Here is a 20,412-nt window from a genome sequence, read left to right as displayed (position 1 = left end):
AAAAAAAAAAAAAAAAAAAAGAAATCAAAAAACAACAGACACAAAAGATAGAGTGAGATATTATTATTGACCTTGAGGAGAGAAAAATAACAAAACTTCATTTGAGTAAGAATATACTTACACACAAATCATATTTTATAAAAATTAGAAAATACTAAATAATTATATACAGTAGATGGAAGATAATTTCTCAGAATCTAGGACTGCTTGGCTATATTTATGGACATCAAAAGTATGCTTTAACATTACATTTAGATGTAAGTCATTTAAAAACAGTACCTGGAATAGGATAGTATTATGTATTTGTTAGCTAAAAATTAATAAAAGGGATTATGCTTTTATTTGTACAATGATTTGCATTTTTCTTTTTTCAGGAAACTAGTTCTTTAAAGATTGGGTGCTAGATGTATGCACACAGTGAAAAATTAAAACTAGTAGAGTACAAAATGTAAAGCAAAAGACTCCTCACATTCCCAGCTCAGTCCTTAAAACTTTAAACACTAGGATAAAAGACTGACGTAAACTGAGATTGTTGTAAGTTTCACTGATAAAGGTGATACTAGCCATATCTGAGATTGATTAATAACCATATAATCAATTTCCTTTTTCTTCTTTGATGCACTTGCTATTGTGGAAAGCTAAGAACTGTTGCAAAAGCAGGCAGACAAACTTTAAAAACTATTAGATGGCATTATGGTTTAGGGAAACAAAATGAAACAGAAACAAAACAAAAGAGAAGACAAAGAATTAGCAAAAGCTGAGCTCCAGTCTAGAGTTATTTGTGTCAACATGAGTGAATCACCGGAGCTTTAGGCCTCAGTTTTCTTATTTGTTAGAAAGAAAAATAGAATGGGAAGAGTATATTATTTATCACATCTACACCTACAATTGTTGTGAGGATAACATAAAACAAGTGGTCATACTAGAATTTTCTAAAGGAGAATGCGCATAGGTAAGAATTAACAAGTTTAAATCATTATCAAAATAGCAGAGGCTAACTGATCTTTTATGTAGAAGCCATTCTCATTAATGAATGCTCATAAATACTGCGAATAATACTTTAAAAATATGTATTATATAATTATGTAAATTTCAGTATACATTTTTTTCCGCTAAATCTAAAACAAATAGTTAAATTTTTATAAAAGGAAACACGTATTTGACTTAGCACATTGAGGAAAAGCATTTTTGTCATTCCTTCATTTATTCATTCCACAAGTATTTACTGCACAACTACTTTGTGTATCTACTATGTGTTTTATGTGATGAGATATCAGATAGTGAGATGTGTACAAGATAATTTCAGGTATCTGTTTTGAATTATACATTGTTCTGGGTTATAATTCCCAAACTTCACAGATGTCATGTTTTATCTGACATAGGTTTTTATAATATACCAATGATTTTAAGCCACTTTATATTGTTTCAGTAAATTACAATATAAAATGGTGAATGATTTTAGAAGAATTTTTATGCGAAAGTACAAATTATAGTCTATCTCCTATTGTGGAGACTGAGCTACCTATAAGAAGAACTAATTTAGGTAAATACTAAAGTTTCACTGATTAGTAACAAATTTCAAATAGGATAACAACTTCTAAACATGTATAGATACAAAATTCAAGATAATAGTAGCATTAATATTTTATTATTGCCCTCCAATCTCAGTTTTTCAAGCTCTTTTTTTATATTACACAGTAAATCACACATAAAAGTAAATCATGAGAGTATTAATAAAATATAAATTCAGATTATTGATGGGCTTCTCTGCCCATCAGACAAACAGAGAAAATAAATTAATATATACACATTTAATTTGTCTTAGACTAAATATCTTTGTCTCTAAGTTTATATTTGGTCTGTAGCCTTAGTATCACTGAAATTACAATGAACTTTTCTCAGAGCTTTTACTGTAGTAATTTGACAAGATTTTTATTTTCTGAATTACTCTGATATTCTCCTTAAATTCTGTGATTAATGTTTGGTTAGTGTTAGTATTTATGAGCTAATTTTATTTACAACTTATCTTTTAAAGCCACATATTTATTTATGGTGATAGAGTGGAATATAACTCTCATTAAAACCACATAGTATGAAAACATGCAAGCCAAACTTCAATTTTTATAAAATGTTTTTTTCAGAAGAAGTTGTCAATAGATGCTGTATTTGAGAAATGTCCACTCAAAAGTTTGTCGGAGTTCAGTTTACAGTAAAGGTATGTGCCTTTATGGAAACCATTTATTTGATTTATATTTTAAAAACCATGTTTAACTTTATAGCAAAGATTCAGCCAAGGGGAAATCTCTTAAAATTATCTATATAGTCTTTTCGACACCCAGAGTTCCACCCTAATAGGATTTATGATCTGCATCCTCTTGATTTCTGCATAATGGAGCTACACAAGTGGCAGAAAGTGACTTTCTAATCTCCCTACATGAAATAGATATTCAAATATTTGCATATGTGCTGGTATATTCCTAGAAGTTGCTGGGCTTGTGTATACAATAGGGAGGGGAAAAGTTGAGAGGGCAATACAAGAATATTGTCATTGCAAAATAGTCTTTTAAAGTCGGGGTATATGAGACAAACTTCCCTAAACTCTATTGGAATTTTTTTTAACTCGAACTCTTTTTCTCCCGTTCTAGGTTTGAATGAGAGTGGAAGGTATGGTAAACATGGGGATGGAATTTTCATCCAAGCAAACAGGATGCCCTTGTCTAGGTCTGTATTTTGTCATGGCAGCCCTAGCTAACTAATATACCTACCATTCCTGTGAGTGGATTAGAAGGATACATTATTATTTTGGGTCCATAGTTAATTAAAACAGGGATGATATAAGGTCATGCAACAGTAGAATCACAAAAATTCCACTTTGTATTGCATTACTTTTCTTTACTGACTTGGAAGAAACGGCCCCTCTTTATCAATGCTACACTTTGCAGACCTATACTTTCTACCTTTATCTCCTCAAATTTATGAGTTCACAATATTAGACAGTTCTTATTGAAAATCAGCAGACTAGCTTTAAATTTTAAAAACTGAAGTTAACATTTGAATAAGAGACAATTTAATTGACATGTTGTCTTCAAGAATACATTGATAATGCACTAAAGATATCAATGTTGTATTAATATTTTGAAACCACTGAATATAATTAACAATTTAATGAAATTTCCCATCATTCTTTTACTTTAAACATCTGGTAGAGATTTATGATTTGGGGGTCAGAACATTATATGAACACCAAAATTCTAGTCCTAGCTATGACGTTAACTAGCTTTATGATTTCGGGCATATCAAATAAGTTTTTAGAGTCTCCATTTCTTCATTGACAAAATGGGAATAAAATTTGAACCCTTATACACATCACTGGGTAATTTAAAGATTCACAGAAGTGGCTGGGTGCAGTGGCTCATGCCTGTAATCTCAGCACTTTGGGAGGCCAAGGTGAGCGGAATACTTAAGGTCAGGAGTTCCAGACCAGCCAGACCAACATGGTGAAACCCTGTCGCTACTAAAAATAAAAAAATTAGCCGGGTGTGGTGGTGCTCGCCTGTAATCGCAGCGACTCAGGAGACTAAGGCAGGAGAATGGCTTGAACCTAGGAGGCGGGGTTGTGGTGAGCCAAGATCATGCCACTGCACTCCACCCTGGGCGACAGAGTGAGACCCCACCTCAATAAATAAATAAATAAATAAATAAATAAATAAAAATATTCACAGAAGCTGGAACATGTGAAAATATTTTTGAAAGTATAAATTATCAAAGAAAATCTCAGGAAATATTTATCTATTCTTGAAGTGAAGAAAATCTAAGTTTTTCTATTTAAAGAAGACACTATGGTGGAAAACATATCTAAATTTGAATTGACTGCAAGTTTTAAAGATGTCTTAATTTGAAAACCACCATAAACAAAGTAAAAACATACGAAAGACAAAGTGGTAAAAAAAACTGTCATATAAAGTGCATGCAAATGGTTAGCATCCTTAATATATATTAAAGCATTTACAAAATAGGAAGAAGAATGTATCGTTTTAAATAATGCACAAACATTTGTGGTATTAATTTTAAAGAACTTAAAATGCACATACACAAAATGTTACATGAAGAATGCTGAGAAAGTAATTTGGTAATATGCTTAGTATACTACAAAGTGGTAAAAGGTTGTAAATCAGTCTGGTCCCAATTATATGCTTGTATCTGTGCCTTAATAATAATAATAAAAAATCAGACTTTAAATGCATAAACCAAAATATAACTAGTGATTGTGTCTGGTAGGTAAATGGTGGACAATTTTAATTTTCTTTATATTTTCCATATTTTCTTTAATATTTAAAATTTACCATTTTGTAGTAGTTTTATTTTTAAATTGTACTTAATTTTGAATGAATAATGCATTAATATATATTCATGGTGCAATAGCTAAAATGTACAGAAAACCTTACATAAAAATTAAGACTCTCTCTACCTTTGTGTCACAATTACCCAGTTTCCTCCTAGGAGCTTAGCAATTATTGGATTTATATGTATGCTTCCAGATATAGTCTACATACATACAACCAAACAAGTAAACATTAGCAGAATATAGAATATACTTTTCTGCACAAGTGTTTTACAATATACTTTGAAGATAGTCTCCTATTGATAAAGATTTGCTTGTTCTATTGTGTCCACATAATATTTTGTGTACATATTAGTTATTAGCCATAACTTGTTTAAATAGTAGTCTAGTGATGTAAATTACATTTTTAATTATATTATGTTATGTTATATATGCGTGTGTATGGCCAGAAAAATCAATACCTTTGAAACACTCTCAAGCACAATGAAATGTTTGTGATGCTATTTATTACAAATTTGGTTACTTTTATTAGTGTCATATAGCCACAAGGTTTAAACAAGGTAACTGAAACAGAAGATAAGACAGTGTACAAATCAGGATATATAGGGTCACTGAAGTTTACCACTGTATTTTCAGCAATTCTCTTAGTGTCCAGAAAATAGTAGTTATTATAGATATTAAATATGTACAAATGAATAAGATAGGGCACTTAAGCTATTTAGACTTCAGCCACAAAACCATTACCAGGGAGCATGATGCATTGTTAATGGTATTAAGACGGCCCTGTTATGATGTCCTAATACAGACAATAAAAATCAAAAGAAATGTTCATCACAGCACTGTTCATAACAGCAAACATATGGAATCAACCTAAATGCCCATCACTGATAGAATAGATAAAGAAAATGTGATAGATAGATAGATAGATAGATAGATATAGATTTATTACAGATACATAATACATATGATATATATGATACATATATCACAGATATGTGATATATATGATATATATAAGTCAAAATACACTGACAAAATCAAATACACCATTAAAGACATTTTCAATTTAGGATAGTTATCAAATATTGGGGTGAGTGAAAAAAAGTTTTCTTTCCAGTTCCATCAATGAGTCAGTCGTTCCTCGACTGAAAGAAGTGACCTGAGCTTTCCTAGGTATTAATTTTTTTATCTATAATACAGAGATACTATTTAGAAAAGAATTTATAAAATTATCAAAGGAATTTTGTCCTTTAGGGAACCAAAGGATTTATATAGACTGTCTAAAAAACAATAAAAAAAAATACTGACAAAAGACATGAGGAAATAATACTTTGAATTTAATTTCTGTCTTTTTTTTTCTTCTTGTATATGTAACACAACTGGATTCCCCTAATATCCCTGATATCTGTGTACTGGGCATTTCTCTATATCATTTACAGCTTTAGAGATTTTATTCCCTCTTTTCCTTTATTTTGAGAGAAAGGACACCCTCATAATCTGAGAATTCAGGGGCTGTTAATAATGGTATTCTCCTATAGTTTACCAAATTTCATAAATCGGATAGAAAGACAAAGACCCTAAAGCTGATCCAGATGTGCTTTTATAATGATGTCACTAGGCTTTACCCCATAATTTAGCCCCCTATAAATATATGGTTGTAGGCTTAGTATCTACAACAAGGTTAATGGAAATCTGTACCAAGGGTAAATACTTTAGCAGATTGTGTCATCAGGAAATATTTAAACACTATTTAAAAGGATTTAAAATAAGCAGATTTTATTTTACACTGACTAATGCACATAAATACAATACAATAGAGCTGTTAACAAATAAACGTAATGCGTTTCTCTCCTCTCCTCATCCTTTTGCCATCTGTATTGTTAAGTCCAATTAGCTTCTCGCATTTAGTGTTCTAACCCACTTGTCCTTGCACCTACTAAATGGAGAAAACAGTTACCCAGACTCAGTCTTCACTATGTTGAAGCACAGCTATGTTCCAACTATGTGTTTTCTAAAGCACTGATTGTCTCATGGTATTACTGAAAATCCTTCAATGGTTCTCTCTTGCCTCAGAACAAAGTTTAAATATCTCAACATAACTTAGCACCTTTGATAATCTGAATCCCACCTTGCTTCTCACTATCGATTACTACTTACCCAGGGTGTACAGTCATATTAAACTCTTCCCTCTTTAATTTTTGTGAAATGTGCATTAATAGTTCTGTGCCTTCTGACTATGCAACCATTGTCCTTATATTTGCCTGTTCCTCAGTTCTGAAACTCGACTCTAAAGCTTGCAAAAATTCACTTCCTCTGTGACACTTTATCTTCCAAACTGGGTTGAATCCTTCTCTTTTGTTGTCACACATGTTACAGAATTTACCACAGATTGAACAGCATTCTATTTAGCTTTGTGTATTTCTCTCTAAGCAATTGAATTGGGAATGATCTGAAGCAGAATGACAACATCTTAGTTATATACGTAATTTCTAACCTCTGATGTACATAGTACCTGCTCAACAAATATTTCCTGAGTTAAATTGAACATGAAATTTAGAGACATGCTTTTTTTTGCACGCAGGGGATGTTTTGCATTAAGAATATTTATGATGTTATAACAATAATTTCATTATTTCTGCAACTAATAGCATGGGTTGTTGGTCATTGACCATTTCTAGAAGAGTTACGGTACCTATACTTATCTTTTTATATGCATTATCACATTGGATTTTTATACTAAATCCCTAAAGTAGGTACCGTTGTTACCATTCTACCAGGAAACCAAGGCTTAGCAAGGTCACAGGGTGAGTAAGAGCCATGCTTGGATGATTCTGTTTTTGAACCTTGTGGTAGGAAGAATTCTAAGAATGACTCCCAGTGACACTCACCTGTATACAATTTCCCCCTTTTGAGTGTGGGTGGAATCTGTGAATTTGATGAGATATCACACTTATGATTATCTTACTTTATATGGAGAAAAGAAAATGAATCCTGGTGGGCGCAAACTAATTATGAGCAATTTAAAGCAGAGTGTTTTCTCCAGCTGGAGGCAAAAGTCAGAGAGATTTGAAACATGAGAGGGATTGGATATCCTGTAGGTTCCCCATCACTGAGATGGAGGGAGTCATGTGAAAGGACCTGAGGTGGCCTCTAGAAGCTGATAGCAGCCCATGACTGACAGTCAGCATGGAAACAGGGACCTCGGCCTTACCACTGCTAGAAACTGAATTCAGCTGACAAACTGAATTAGCCTAGAAGTGAATTCTTTCCCAGAGCCTTCAGATGAGAGCCCAAACTGCCCCAACTCTTGATTTTGGCCTTGTAAAGCCCTAATTAGGAACTCAATTAAATCCACCCAAATTTCTGATTTATAGAACTTTGAGTTAGTATAAGGTATTGCTTTAAGCTGACTACTGACTCTCCCTTGCAGTTAGATGTGGCTATGAAACTGAGTTATAGTCATTGGAATGTGGGCGGGGGCAACATTTTCACCCCCAGGCCTGGCCCGTAACAATCTGCCATGATGATCTCTCAATCCTGTTCCTCGTCTGCCGTAGCAATGTAAATAACTCCAGAGCTCACTTGGAAGTCATGTGTTAAATAAGACAGAATCTGCCTCTGCCTGCATTCCTGAATGACTGTGCAGAAAAAGGAAACTATGTGGACCAAACTTTGTATGCACTCAATGCTAAGTGAAAAAGAAAAACTTTTATTGTGTTTTCACTATTAAAAACTATCATTTCTCTGTATGTATATGTGTGTATGATTATAACATCTAGGTTATTCTAACTAATATAGAGAAGGTTTTATAAGATTTGAGAACTCAAGGAAGACAGTGATTCAGCCACATAAAGAACTGGGGAAAGTAAATTCCAGTCAGAGTAAACAGAAAGTTCAAAAGTCTGCATGTAGGAAAAGGCATGTTATATTTCACACAACCAACCAACAGAAATAGAAAACCAATGTAGTGTTGTAGAAATAAGTGAGAATAAAAGAATGATACATGGCTAAGAAAGTAGATAGGAGCCAGGTGATAAGTGTAATAGGCCAACAGGAGTTTGGATTTTAAGATTGGATGTGCAGATCTCTTGAGTTCAGGAGTTCACGACAAGCCTGGGCAATATGGTGAAACTTCATCTCTATAAAAAATTAGCCAGGTGCGGTGGCATGCACCTGTGGCCCTAGCTACTTGGGAGGTGAAAGCAAGAGGATCACTTGAGCCCAGGAGGTCGAGGCTGCAGTGAGCTGTGAACGCGCCGCTGCACTCCATCCAGCCTAGGTGACACAGGAAGACCCTGTCTTAAAACAAGAACAGCAAAAATGTTTGGATGTGAAGGATGAAGGAGGAGTAATCAAAGATTAATTTCAGGTTTTTGTTTGGGAAAAAGAATGAATAGTGTTACTTTTCCCTAAGAGGAAAAATTCAGAATAAAGAGTACATTGGTAGGATGTGGCAGATAAAATAAATTCAGTTTTAAGGAGTTGGAGTAAAAACACTTGTAGCAGAAGTGCCCAATATGCAGTGAGAAAAATGTTCGTGGCTTAGGAAAAATGTCTGAAGACAAGTACTATGGAGTCATCAAAGGGAGATTGTGTGGAATGTTGCAAGAGGAATCCTGGGGGAAACCAACATTTGTGGGTGGAAGAAAAAGAGGAAGATACCACACCAGAGCTTGAACAGTAACAGGGAAAATTGAGAAGGTGAGGTATCACAGACACCAAGAGAAGAATGTTCTGTGATGGAGGAGTCATCAACAAAACATCATGGATTATACAACCTCCACTCTGTCCCTGAATTGGAGACTATCAGAACGTTGACAACCTAGGTGAGAACAGTTTCAATCGAATGGCAAAGTAGTTGTGAAGTCAATGGAGGTGTAGTGGGTTGAATTTTGTCCTCCCAAAATATATGTACATGTCTTAACTCCCTGTGCATGTGGATGTCACCTTATTTGAAATAGGGTCTTTGCAGATGTCATGAAAGTAAGTTGAGATCATACTGAAAGAGGGTGAGCTCTAAATTGAATATGACTGGTCCTTAGAGGAGGAGATAACTGTAGAAGAAGGGAAAACACTATATAATAATACAAGCAGAGATTGGGGTGATGCAACTGGAAACCAAGGAATACTACTCACTGCCAGAAACCACTGGAGGGCGGGATAGGCAAGGAAGGATTCTCCCCTACAGTTTTCAGAGAGACCATGGGCCTACCGATACCTTCATTTCAAACTTCTAGCCTCCCAAACTTTGAGAAAATAAATTTCTATTGTGTTAAGGCATGCCATTTGGGGTATTGTATTAAGCAGCACTAGGAAACTAATCACTCCTACTCCTATAAGGAATCAAAGAAAACAAACCAGGAAAGTAAGAGATGTGATTGTGAAAATGCAGAAAATAAGGCTGGGAGCATTCCAGATGGAATTGACTATCACATTTTCTAAAATTTTTTTATTGTTGTCATGGGTCATATCCATCTTAAAACTGATTTTGAACAGATACCTTAAGTTCTCTAATATGTTTTAGGAATTTGAGGAAAGTTTTAGAATGTTATTAATCACAGCATCAAATGCACCGCACTAGAGTTACAGGTTGAACTGTGTTCTCCCCAAAATTCGTATGTTGAAGTCCTAGCCCCTAGAACTTCAGTTGCAATTATTTCAGATGAGGTCAACAAGGTGGGTCCAAATCCAACTATGACTCGTGTCCTTATAAAAAGGAGAAATTTGTACACAGATAAGCAAACAAGGAAAACATTATGTGAAGATGAAGGCAGAGATTGGGGTGATAAATACACAACCAAGAAATGCCAAATGTCACCAGCAAACGACCAAAACGAGAAGAGAGGGATGAAATAGATTCTTCCTCACAGCCCTCAGAAGAAACCAATCTTGCCAACATCTTAATCTGGGACTCCTTGTCTCTAGAACTGTGAGACAGTCAATTTCTGTTGTTTAAGCCATCTAGTTTGTATTACTTTGTTACAATAGTCTTAGCAAACTAAAACACATAATTGAACAACAACAAATATTGATATATATTTGCTACATATTGGATGATTAAAGAAAGTCCTGAGCTACAGGAATAACCTACCTAGATAAAACTGTTTACTAAATTTAGCATATTAATTACATCCAAATTATGCATTGATATTTATTGTTAATTTCTCTAAAATAATAATTTACTGATTCTCAGTATTTTTTCAACTTAATTCGTTTCAACTCAATTCAGTGAGTTTGTTGGATGCCAGTTGGGTCTTTATCCCTATGTTAGATATTACAGAAATTTTGAAAATAAATAATGACATAATCACTGTACCTAATGCACTTACATTCTTATTTTGAATCAAGATTTTACTCCTTTTAAAATAAGTTAATATTGCAAGACAGAATGTGTCCAAATGACAAATGTGTAGGAAAATGATATGAAAGAGTCTATGAATCAAATGAAGACATGGGAATTGAGGTAGATCATCAAATATACATAACGTTTTGATGGTGGTAGATAGTGCTAGAGGTATGGTATCTGTCATCTATGGTATTGGCTAGAAGGAAATTAGTAAGATGATCAACCTGATTATAAGGCAAAAACTAGGGAAAACTAGAGATAAGTATTAATGGTTAAGTGTAGTCAGGTTCCTGAAATGTCTTTCCTTTCTATCAATTTTATCACATACATTAAAATTGGGAAAAATATTACCAAAAAAATCTGATTTCTAATATCTAAACTGCAGACAATTTAAAAGATTGAAAGACTCTCAAGGAAAAGAAAAAAGTAATACCAGAATCCCATTATTAAGAGACAATCACTATTAATATTTTGGTATACATCTGTATGTAGACATACCTATATGTGTATTTGTACATATCTATGTATATGTATCTATGTATATACATATATATTTTAATGAATTAGACTCAAATATTTGTAAAATATTTGTTGTTATTATCTTTCCAAATTAAATATTTTTCTATAGCATCATAAACTTTATGGCCACACAACATTACATTGTTGGAAACTCAGAATGGTTTATTTGGTTTGTTTGTTGCTAGTGTACACGGGTCAGTGACTTCATGTGCTAAATTCTAATTGCACAGATGAAGCATTTCCATAATTATTTTCGAGATCTGGACTTGGAGAAAGAGGTAGATGTTTCATTTTGCAAATTTTCCAATGGCTTTCTGGAAGACAAGAATTTAACAACTGACCATCTTAGCAACTGCCTGTAGATCAGAGGGTTCTGAATGTAAGTATAGGAACACAAAAAAATGTTGCACTGATTTACTCTCCCTCCTACATATTTAAAAAAAGACAGTGACAGAAAAGAACATACAAGGAAACTACAAAATTTTCATGGAAAATGGAATTAAAAAATAAAAATATAAACTTTGTTCCTCAACATAAGCTTAATCAAGGTCAAGACACTTTTGTAAATGATGATACCAGCCATTTAGTCCATCTCTGAATAACTGAAGGTTCTGGGAATTTAACCACGTCAATGCAGTCTTTTTTACAATATTAACTGAAGAAAATGGGTACTTTTAAAGATTTTTTTAAGATCAGGAAACAAAATAAGTCAGAAGGAACCAAATCAGAACTGTAAGATCCTAATGATTTTCCATGAAAACTGTCATACAATTTCTCACGTTCAATGAGAGGAATGAGCAGGGGCATCATATGGTGAAGAAGGACCCTAGTGAAGCTGTCTTGGGCATTTTAATGCTAAAGCTTTGGTTAACATTCTCAAAACCCTCTCATCATTAGCAGATGTTACTGTGTTTTGGCCCTCCAGAAAACCAACAAGCAAAATGCCTCAAGCATCCCCCTCAAAATTTACCATGACGTTTGCTCTTGACTGAACCACTTCCACCTCTTAGTAGCCATTGCTCTGATTATTCTTTGTTTTCAGGATTGTGCTGGTAAAGCCATATTTCATCTCCTATTACAATTATTTGATAAAATACTTCAGGATATTGATTCTACCTGTTTAAAATTTCCATTGAAAACTCTACTTTTGTGTGTGGCTGATCTGGGTGCAACAGTTTTGGCACCCACTAAGTAGAAAGTTCACTCAACTTTTTAAAAAAACTTTTATTTTAAGTTTAGGGGTACAAGTGCAGGCTTGTTACATAGGTAACCTTGTGTCATGGGGGTTTGTTGTACAGATTATTTTATCACCCAGGTATTAAGCCTAGTATCCACTAGTTTGTTTTTTTTCCTGATCCTCTCCCTCCTCTTACCCTCCACCCTCTGAAAAGCTCCAGTGTGTGTAGTTCCCTTCTATGTGTCCATGAGTCTCATCATTTAGCTCCCACCTGTAAGTGAGAACGTGTGCTTTTTGGTTTTCTGTTCCTGTGTTAGCTTGCTAAGGTTAATGTCCTCAACTTTAATTTTTCAGTCAGAATTGTACAAAGTGAACCAACTGATATGTGTATGATGTTGGTTGTTTCTTCTGTTAATTTTTGGTCTCTTCAATTAAGAAACAGACAAAATAAATTTTTTCTTTATAAATTGATGTGGATGGTCTGCCACTGCAGGCTTCATCTTTACTATTGTCTTGCTCCTTGTCCTTTAAGGAAAATGAGTTATCCGCTTGTAAACTGCTGATATCTTTGGGGCATTGTCCTCATAACCTTTTTGTAAAACATCAGTGATTTCACTATTCTTCTAAGCAAGCTTCACCAGAAATTTGCTGTTTGTTCTTGTTTCAATTTTACTGAATTCATGTTGCCTGATAGGGGCTCATTTCAGACTAATGTCTTATCTTTCTTACTGCCTCAAACTAGATCCTGTTCAGGCATGTTTTAACAAGTTAGCATGAGTTTAGTTTGGTGGAAAAAAATGAAATCCATGCATTTTCATAATATGCATTTTCCATAAGCTTTTGAAGACCCCCCTCCAGTTCCTTATTCTATTTATATTAAGTACAAAATTAGCAAAGTCAGTTTATGGTGTCAACAGTCAGGAAAGATTTGAGGCCTGAGTCAAGATTTGAGGCCACAAAATGAGGAGCTTTACAGGGTGCTGATAATGTTCTGTTTTTTGCTTTGGGTGCAGATTCCATAGATGTGTTTCATTTGTAAATATCCAGCAAGCTGTACCCTTAAGATGTGTCCACTTTTCTGTATTAATTTATAACTCAATTTAAGCATTTTAAAACATACATAAAAAATAATAGCAACTCTCAAAATGCTCAGAATAACAGGACATCTCTATCTGTAACACTTTCAATTGAAGGACACATTCCATTATCTTTCCAGCATTTAACTCCATTGCTTTTTCTAACTGAATATTATTCCCACTATTCTTCTAAAATCCCTTAAATCATAGAATCTTTCCCTATCATTTATGAACATAATATTCCTTAATTAGGTTAACAGATGATATAATATTTGGGTATGAGTCTTAAAATGTAAATTTAAACATATTTAATTTTTTCACATACAGGTGCATTATAGAAGCACCTTAATGGAATAATGAACTTAGATTGTATTGTTTAAAGCTAACCACAACTGATATTCAAACATTCTGTACAAGTTATTTCATTTCATTCGACCCTTTGTTGCTTGATGAATAAGACTCTTGAGAGTATAGCATCCATTGTTCATTAACCCAAAGATCTGGTATATAGAACAACCTTGAACAACTATTCTGGAGTCTCTGGTCACAGAGTTAGTAGCTTAGAAATTTGGCTTTGAAGGCTCCAGTTCATTGCATAGCTTGACTTTTGTTCCTTCCTGTCCTGGAAGTTTCTCAGACTTTGTACAGTTTAATACTATACGACTGTGACATCAAAGGGAAACATGGTATGACCTCGTTTGTAATAGAGTGGCATGGTGACTCATGGATGAGACCATCGTCTTACCTGGAAATCCTCACATGCTCTGCCTTATTAATATTAGAGCTTGTAACAGAACATAGGAGTGTTAATAGCATTCTAGTATTTTTGTGTAAGAGGAGTTATTTCAATGTACTGCAATGTGATATTTAAATATGCAAAATAAAGAAAATATCTAGGCTAAAGTAAAATTCTATTTTGCTAAGAAAAGACCTTTTGTAAGCGATTGGTGTGAATGAGTATAATTTCGCTCAAATTTGTAGAGTGCTGATAAGGTTCCTTATAACGCTTGGATAGAAGTGCCTAACCTTTAAATGTGTTTTTATTGTGCCATAAGCAATACAACTTCTTCGTCAATAAATTTCTCATCGTAAGACTTAAGTGTTTGGAAGGTTTAAGATGAGCATTTCTATTTTGCTGTTTATACATCGTTTTCTTTGACCTTGGCAAATAAGACCAAAAAAAGTTTTAGCACTTTTAGTTGGTTAGACATAAATAATTATTGCCTATATGATTTTACCAGAATGTATCCACTTTTCCTCCCTCTTTCCCCCTGCCCACATCTGTCTTTCTATCCTCTCTCTATTTTTTTGTCTCTCAGTTACATACACACACACACACACACACACACACACACATACACACACACACTTATTACATTGCTATTATCTATATCTTACTGCCTCAGTCTTAGTGACAGAAATCCAGGTCCTGGTGGAGCAGCAGTGGGAAGATGCTTTCTATGGTTCTAGATATCGGTCACTTTTATTTAACTATAAGATGACTATGTAGATTTATCAGATGATACACTTGAAAATACACACGTGTTATGGCTTGTTGTGAGATAGTTGTTATTTTTCTATAATGTCCCTATTAACTTTTCCTCCTTTGGAATTCTAGTCATTATCCACAGCAATGGCTTAGGTTGGCTTAACCAGAAGCAATTCAGATAGTCTTTTCTGACCAGGCAGCACGACTCTCATAAACCTCCTTGCCGTGTTTGGTGGAGACTTATCCTGATTAGCACCATCTTGCTATTTTGTTTCTAAAAGTTTGTAGGCTTTTTGGAGATATCTTATAAACTTCTTTAAAACGGCCAGTTTCTAGTAGGGTGCTCGTTTAAAATGGGAATAATCTGGTTGGCTACAGTCTGGATAGTCATCATCAATCAGATGCTATCCAGCCTGAACTTTGAAACAATCCTGGTATGTTGAACAGTCTCATGAAGGATTCCTTTTTTTCTACTTGTTTAGGAATGTACTGTATACACACATCTTAAGTGGCCCACAATAGCTCTGCTAGTGATATCAATATCGGTCCTTCAATCTTTCGATTATGTTTTAATCATAAGCTTTAAAGTACAATTGTTTTACCTCAAAATTCTTAAAATCTGTTATGGGACAGAAATAAGAGATTAATGGAGATCTTGCAAAAAAAGATAAATGGCACCACCAGAACACCACAAAACTGGGAGAAAATTAATTGAACCTATACTTTTGATAAATATTTATTTTTTGCAGAAGAAAATGCATACTAGTTTAAGCTGTCATTATACTAACCTACATCCTATTTTCATATTATTAGTAATACATAATGTGGTAGTTTATATTCAAAAATAAAACTAGAATGTATATACCTCATGTATTTATCCAGAAATACATCAAGGTTACTATGGTTACGAAAAATCCATTACCTTTGAATACAGAATGAAAAAGTTTGACTTAAAGTGTGTGCTATTTATTATAGCAAACATCAACAGCCTTCGGGAGGTTCTCTAACTGGATTCATTTTTCAGTGTCAGAACTGACCCACCATACTACTAGCTTATGGCCTATGCAAGGTAAAAAATTTGAACTGTATGCATTTTAAAATATATTTTATACTAACTCAAGGTGCAGCAATGCCTTTGACTTTCAATGCTTCATATTTAAGAGAAAGAAGAAAAAAATTCCAAGCCACCTGGATGCTAAGTGCCTTCTGAATTGAAATGCATTTACTTTGCTTGTGCCCACCATGGCAGCAAGATCCATTGGCAAAGCATAAAGGAATAATGTCGATTCTATGTGGAAACTTAAAAGGAAACTACAAGTAAATGGAGTAGGAGTGAGAAAAAAATTGTTGACACTTTGAATATTTAGGAGGTGATATTAAACCAAGTTATTAGGGAAGTTTCTGATATTGTAGAAGGTAAAACATTTTAAACAGTGCAGGTGATTGTAACCAGAAAAAAACAGGGTAGGTCGTGGAGAAATCTCAAAGTTATTCCTTACCCCAAGTAAATTTTTGCTCATCAAGAATGTGATTAGATGAATGAAAGGAAAATATAAAAGGTTAATCATTATTCAGAAAAGTATTCACTATAACTAGTACTTTAAAATGCAAATAAAAATAAAATAACTTTTGTAAAATAATCAAACATTTAAGAATATATAATTCACTGCTGATAACTTCCCTGGAAATAATGTGACAAACTATATCAAATATTCTGTAAATGTTCATTACCTTTGACTTAGCTATTCTTCTAGGAACCTAGCAAAGAGGTTTGTGTATAAGAATATCTATCTCAAAATATTTAAAATAGAGATAGATTAGATACTATTGCTCAAATGATTAAGTGCATTAATAAATATCCATTATATGTTATATGAGATGGAATATAATGTTATTCAAAATATTTAAAAATATTTTTAGAAAAATGTTTAATGATAGGATATAGTCATAACATAATAAGGGAACATGTAAATATTCAATATCATACACAGGTTATAGTTCAATTTTGTTAACATGAATAAAGTAGTAGAAGGAATTCCATCACATATTAAGAGTTTCTATATGACAGGATTCTCAGGTATTACGAGACTGCATGTTTTAGATTATCTTCAGTAAGAATGTATCACTTTTATAATTAAAGATATTATCAATTATTTTCCCAATCTAGTAGATTCTGTCTTCCATTTCTCAGTTTCTCTATGAACAGACATTTCATCTCTGTATAGATCCACTCTAGTAGACCTAAACTGACACTATTACTGAAAACACCAGACATCATGAATAGAAGTCTTACCCACAAACCACTCAGTGTGGAAAAGATATTAGGTCACAAATATCCTGACACAAAGACAAGCGGTAAGTACCAATAGGATTGTAGATAGATACACGTCATGGTGTAGACTTAAAGCGCTCATAAAAGCTAAAGCCCATCCCAATGGCTAGATCAGTTTCCCCACAGCCTTCTCCCTTGCTAACTTCAGACAGACAGAGTCCCTTTCCTATTTAGTCTTCTCTGAGAGTCTCTATAGGATAGGTAAACTTTAAAAATGTAAATGACCTGCACTTAGTCCACATCACAGATATAAAATCTGTAGTCATAAGAGTGGGAGCCTCATCCAACAGGACTGGCGTCCTCAGAGGAAGAGGAAAAAATACCAAGGATGAAGTCACCTCAAAGAAAGGCCATGTGTGCACGCAGTGAGGAGGCTACATCTGCAAGCCACGGAGAGAGACCCAGGAGAAATCAAGCTTGCCGACATCTTGGTCTCAGACTTTCAGCCTCCAGACTGAGAGAAATACGTTTCCATTAAAGGCACCCAGTTTGTGTTATTTTGACATAGCAGCCCTAGCAGACTAATACAGGTGTTCTGAGGTCTTTCTTTTAGAGTTATGGCAAGGAAAAATAAAATATGAGGAACAAGCAGAATGTATATAAATTAAAAACAAGGATTTGGGGCCAGACAGATCTGCATTTGAATTAGTTCCTCTGATTACTGACTAGAATTTCTTACCCTGTCTAGGTCTCAGTTTTTCTAGCTATGAAGTTAGAATAATCATGTACGTCTTTGAACCCCATCTTAACCTTCTCAGTGTATTGCCCCTCCTTGACCAGCACTGCAGTTCCAATATGCTTCACATCTTAAGCTATTTGGGGATGAAAGCAGCAAGGAACATAGTTGCTTATGAAATGCCAAGAAAGCTACAGCAGAAAAAATATGCTATGGGTAATATTGGAGATATATTCTTTAAAATATTACATAAAGATTGAAAACCATTGAAGAATCATTCTACTACCACTGTAGCAAGAAAACATGGATGTAGGCACTTTAAAAATATTTCACTTTCTTTGTATTTGGGGTTTGTATTGTAATAATACACTATGGTGCCATTTACCACAATCTTTCATTAGAGCCTATACTCCCATGGTGTTCTTGATAATTCAAACAACCAAAATACAGAATTCAGTGTCATTTTGCAGGTGGTAGTAGAAATTGATGTGAATTCTTGCCTTTCTCCCTACACTGCTCTTTTTCTGGTTTTGCCCAGTGTAACCTCATATGGAATTCTGTACATTTTGGAAAGAGTCGAGGCCCACAGTTTGAGACCTGCCGTCAGCTGCACCACTTCCCTGTGGACTGATTCAGCATTCGTTTCTGCACATAGAAGGATCTTAGTTTCTCTTCCGCTGGCTGTGTCTTTTCCATTTTTCTCTCTTCCCTATTGCCTTATTCCTACCCTAATCTTACCCTCCATCAGTTCCCCTTTGCTAAGTTCCTTTTTTTATTTCCAGGAACCATCTGACTTCATTCTTTCACTCCTTTAACACGTTTTATTCCATTCCCACTCTGTGATAGGTCCAAGACATGCAGTAATGAAAAAAACAAATATAGTTGTGTCCTTAATGATCATTATGGTTCAGCAGGGCAAATCAATGAGCAAACAAACAGTCATTCAAGATGACACAAACAAAAAGCAGTGGTGTAACATAAAGGTAATCGGTAAGCATACAGGGGCATACCTGTGTCACACGTGGGGAGCCAAAGGATTCTCAGAGGACATGTCTATTCTGGTTCTAAAACTTATGAGATCCCATTATATACAATGTTACCTCTTGGTCTTACAGAAATGTTTTTATGTTAATTATTAATATATGTGTAAAGTTCCTTCCATGGTGTGATTTAATCTTTTCTGAAATAACTTCTGTGGTTTATAATTTTTAGTTAAAATCATCCCATAAGATACTATTGGAGTGAGATTAACCTATTCAGTTTTTACAATGAACTCTGTGTTGTACAGGAGATAACAATGATAACTTCTCTTTACTAATTGCTAACGACATGTCATATAATTTATATATAGTTCTAATTCTCTTTAAAATACTGAAAAATGTGATTACACCATTTTACAAATTCAGAAACTAAGACAAGTTAAAACACTTGTTTTTAAGACCACACTCTTCAACACAGCCAGAATGCTTGGGTTAGTATCAAAGCCTCTGACTCAAGCTGTGTGACCTTGGGTTACTTAATCTTTCTTTGCCTCATTTTCTTCACTTGTAAAATTGTGGTGTAAAATAATATCTACGTTGTAGAATAAATATTATGGAACTCTACCCAATTATGAATAATAAAATATAAAAATAATTGTTCTTGTCCATTTAAGGTTCTCAGACTCGGGGGGGGGGGGGGAGGGCAAAAAAATGTAAACCTGAGAATGCAACTGGATGAATACACTGCCCTGTTCACACGACTTGCTCCAGCATCTACATTTGTCCCCATGAAACTGTGAGCACCAAGAGAAGAGGGACAGTGTCTGGCCGGTTCCCTATTACACCTTAGTACCTGGCATTAATGTCAGTGAGTGAATTCATAAATAATTCATCCTACCTCTGACTCTAACTTGTTATGACCTTTATGAAGAAGTTAATATCTCTAGGCCTTGGTTTTTTTCATCAATCAACATTTGATTAATACTATCTCACATGAGAGTCACATAGAGTATATAAAATAATATGAAGTATAAAACCACTATAAGTATTTCAGTGTCATCACACTTTATCATATGATATGGGCATATACACTATGTTTCCTCTCAAATCTAAAATTCGAACCACACTGAGTCACACTTCTGAGTCTTAAGACAATTATACATCAGTGAAGATTTTAAAATATTCGGGTGGTGCAAAAGTAATTGCGGTTTTTGCCATTACTTTCCATGGCAAAAACCGCAATTACTTTTGCACCACCTTAATAGCGCATGTGAGGCCGGGCGCGGTGGCTCAAGCCTGTAATCCCAGCACTTTGGGAGGCCGAGACGGGCGGATCACGAGGTCAGGAGATCGAGACCATCCTGGCTAACACGGTGAAACCCCGTCTCTACTAAAAATACAAAAAAAAACTAGCCGGGTGAAGTGGCGGGCGCCTGTAGTCGCAGCTACTCGGGAGGCTGAGACAGGAGAATGGC

General features: G+C 34.4%; 1 protein-coding gene across 1 annotated transcript in view; it reads right to left on the bottom strand.

Moving 5' to 3' along the window:
• The window catches only part of USH2A (usherin), an 821,881-nt gene that overhangs the window by 399,759 nt on the left and 401,710 nt on the right, over positions 1–20,412 (bottom strand). Inside the window, exons 31-32 of the mRNA XM_017870028.1 lie at positions 11,545–11,580; positions 9,375–9,416 (exon numbers count right to left, since the gene is read on the bottom strand). Of these exons, the coding sequence (XP_017725517.1) occupies positions 9,375–9,416; positions 11,545–11,580 (78 nt within the window). The remainder of the gene's footprint in view (positions 1–9,374; positions 9,417–11,544; positions 11,581–20,412) is intronic.

Source organism: Rhinopithecus bieti, unplaced genomic scaffold (genome assembly GCF_001698545.2).
Source record: "Rhinopithecus bieti isolate Rb0 unplaced genomic scaffold, ASM169854v2 scaffold_1673, whole genome shotgun sequence".
In the NCBI taxonomy this organism is placed as follows: domain Eukaryota; kingdom Metazoa; phylum Chordata; class Mammalia; order Primates; family Cercopithecidae; genus Rhinopithecus; species Rhinopithecus bieti.
This window is presented reverse-complemented; position numbering and strand designations above follow the sequence as displayed.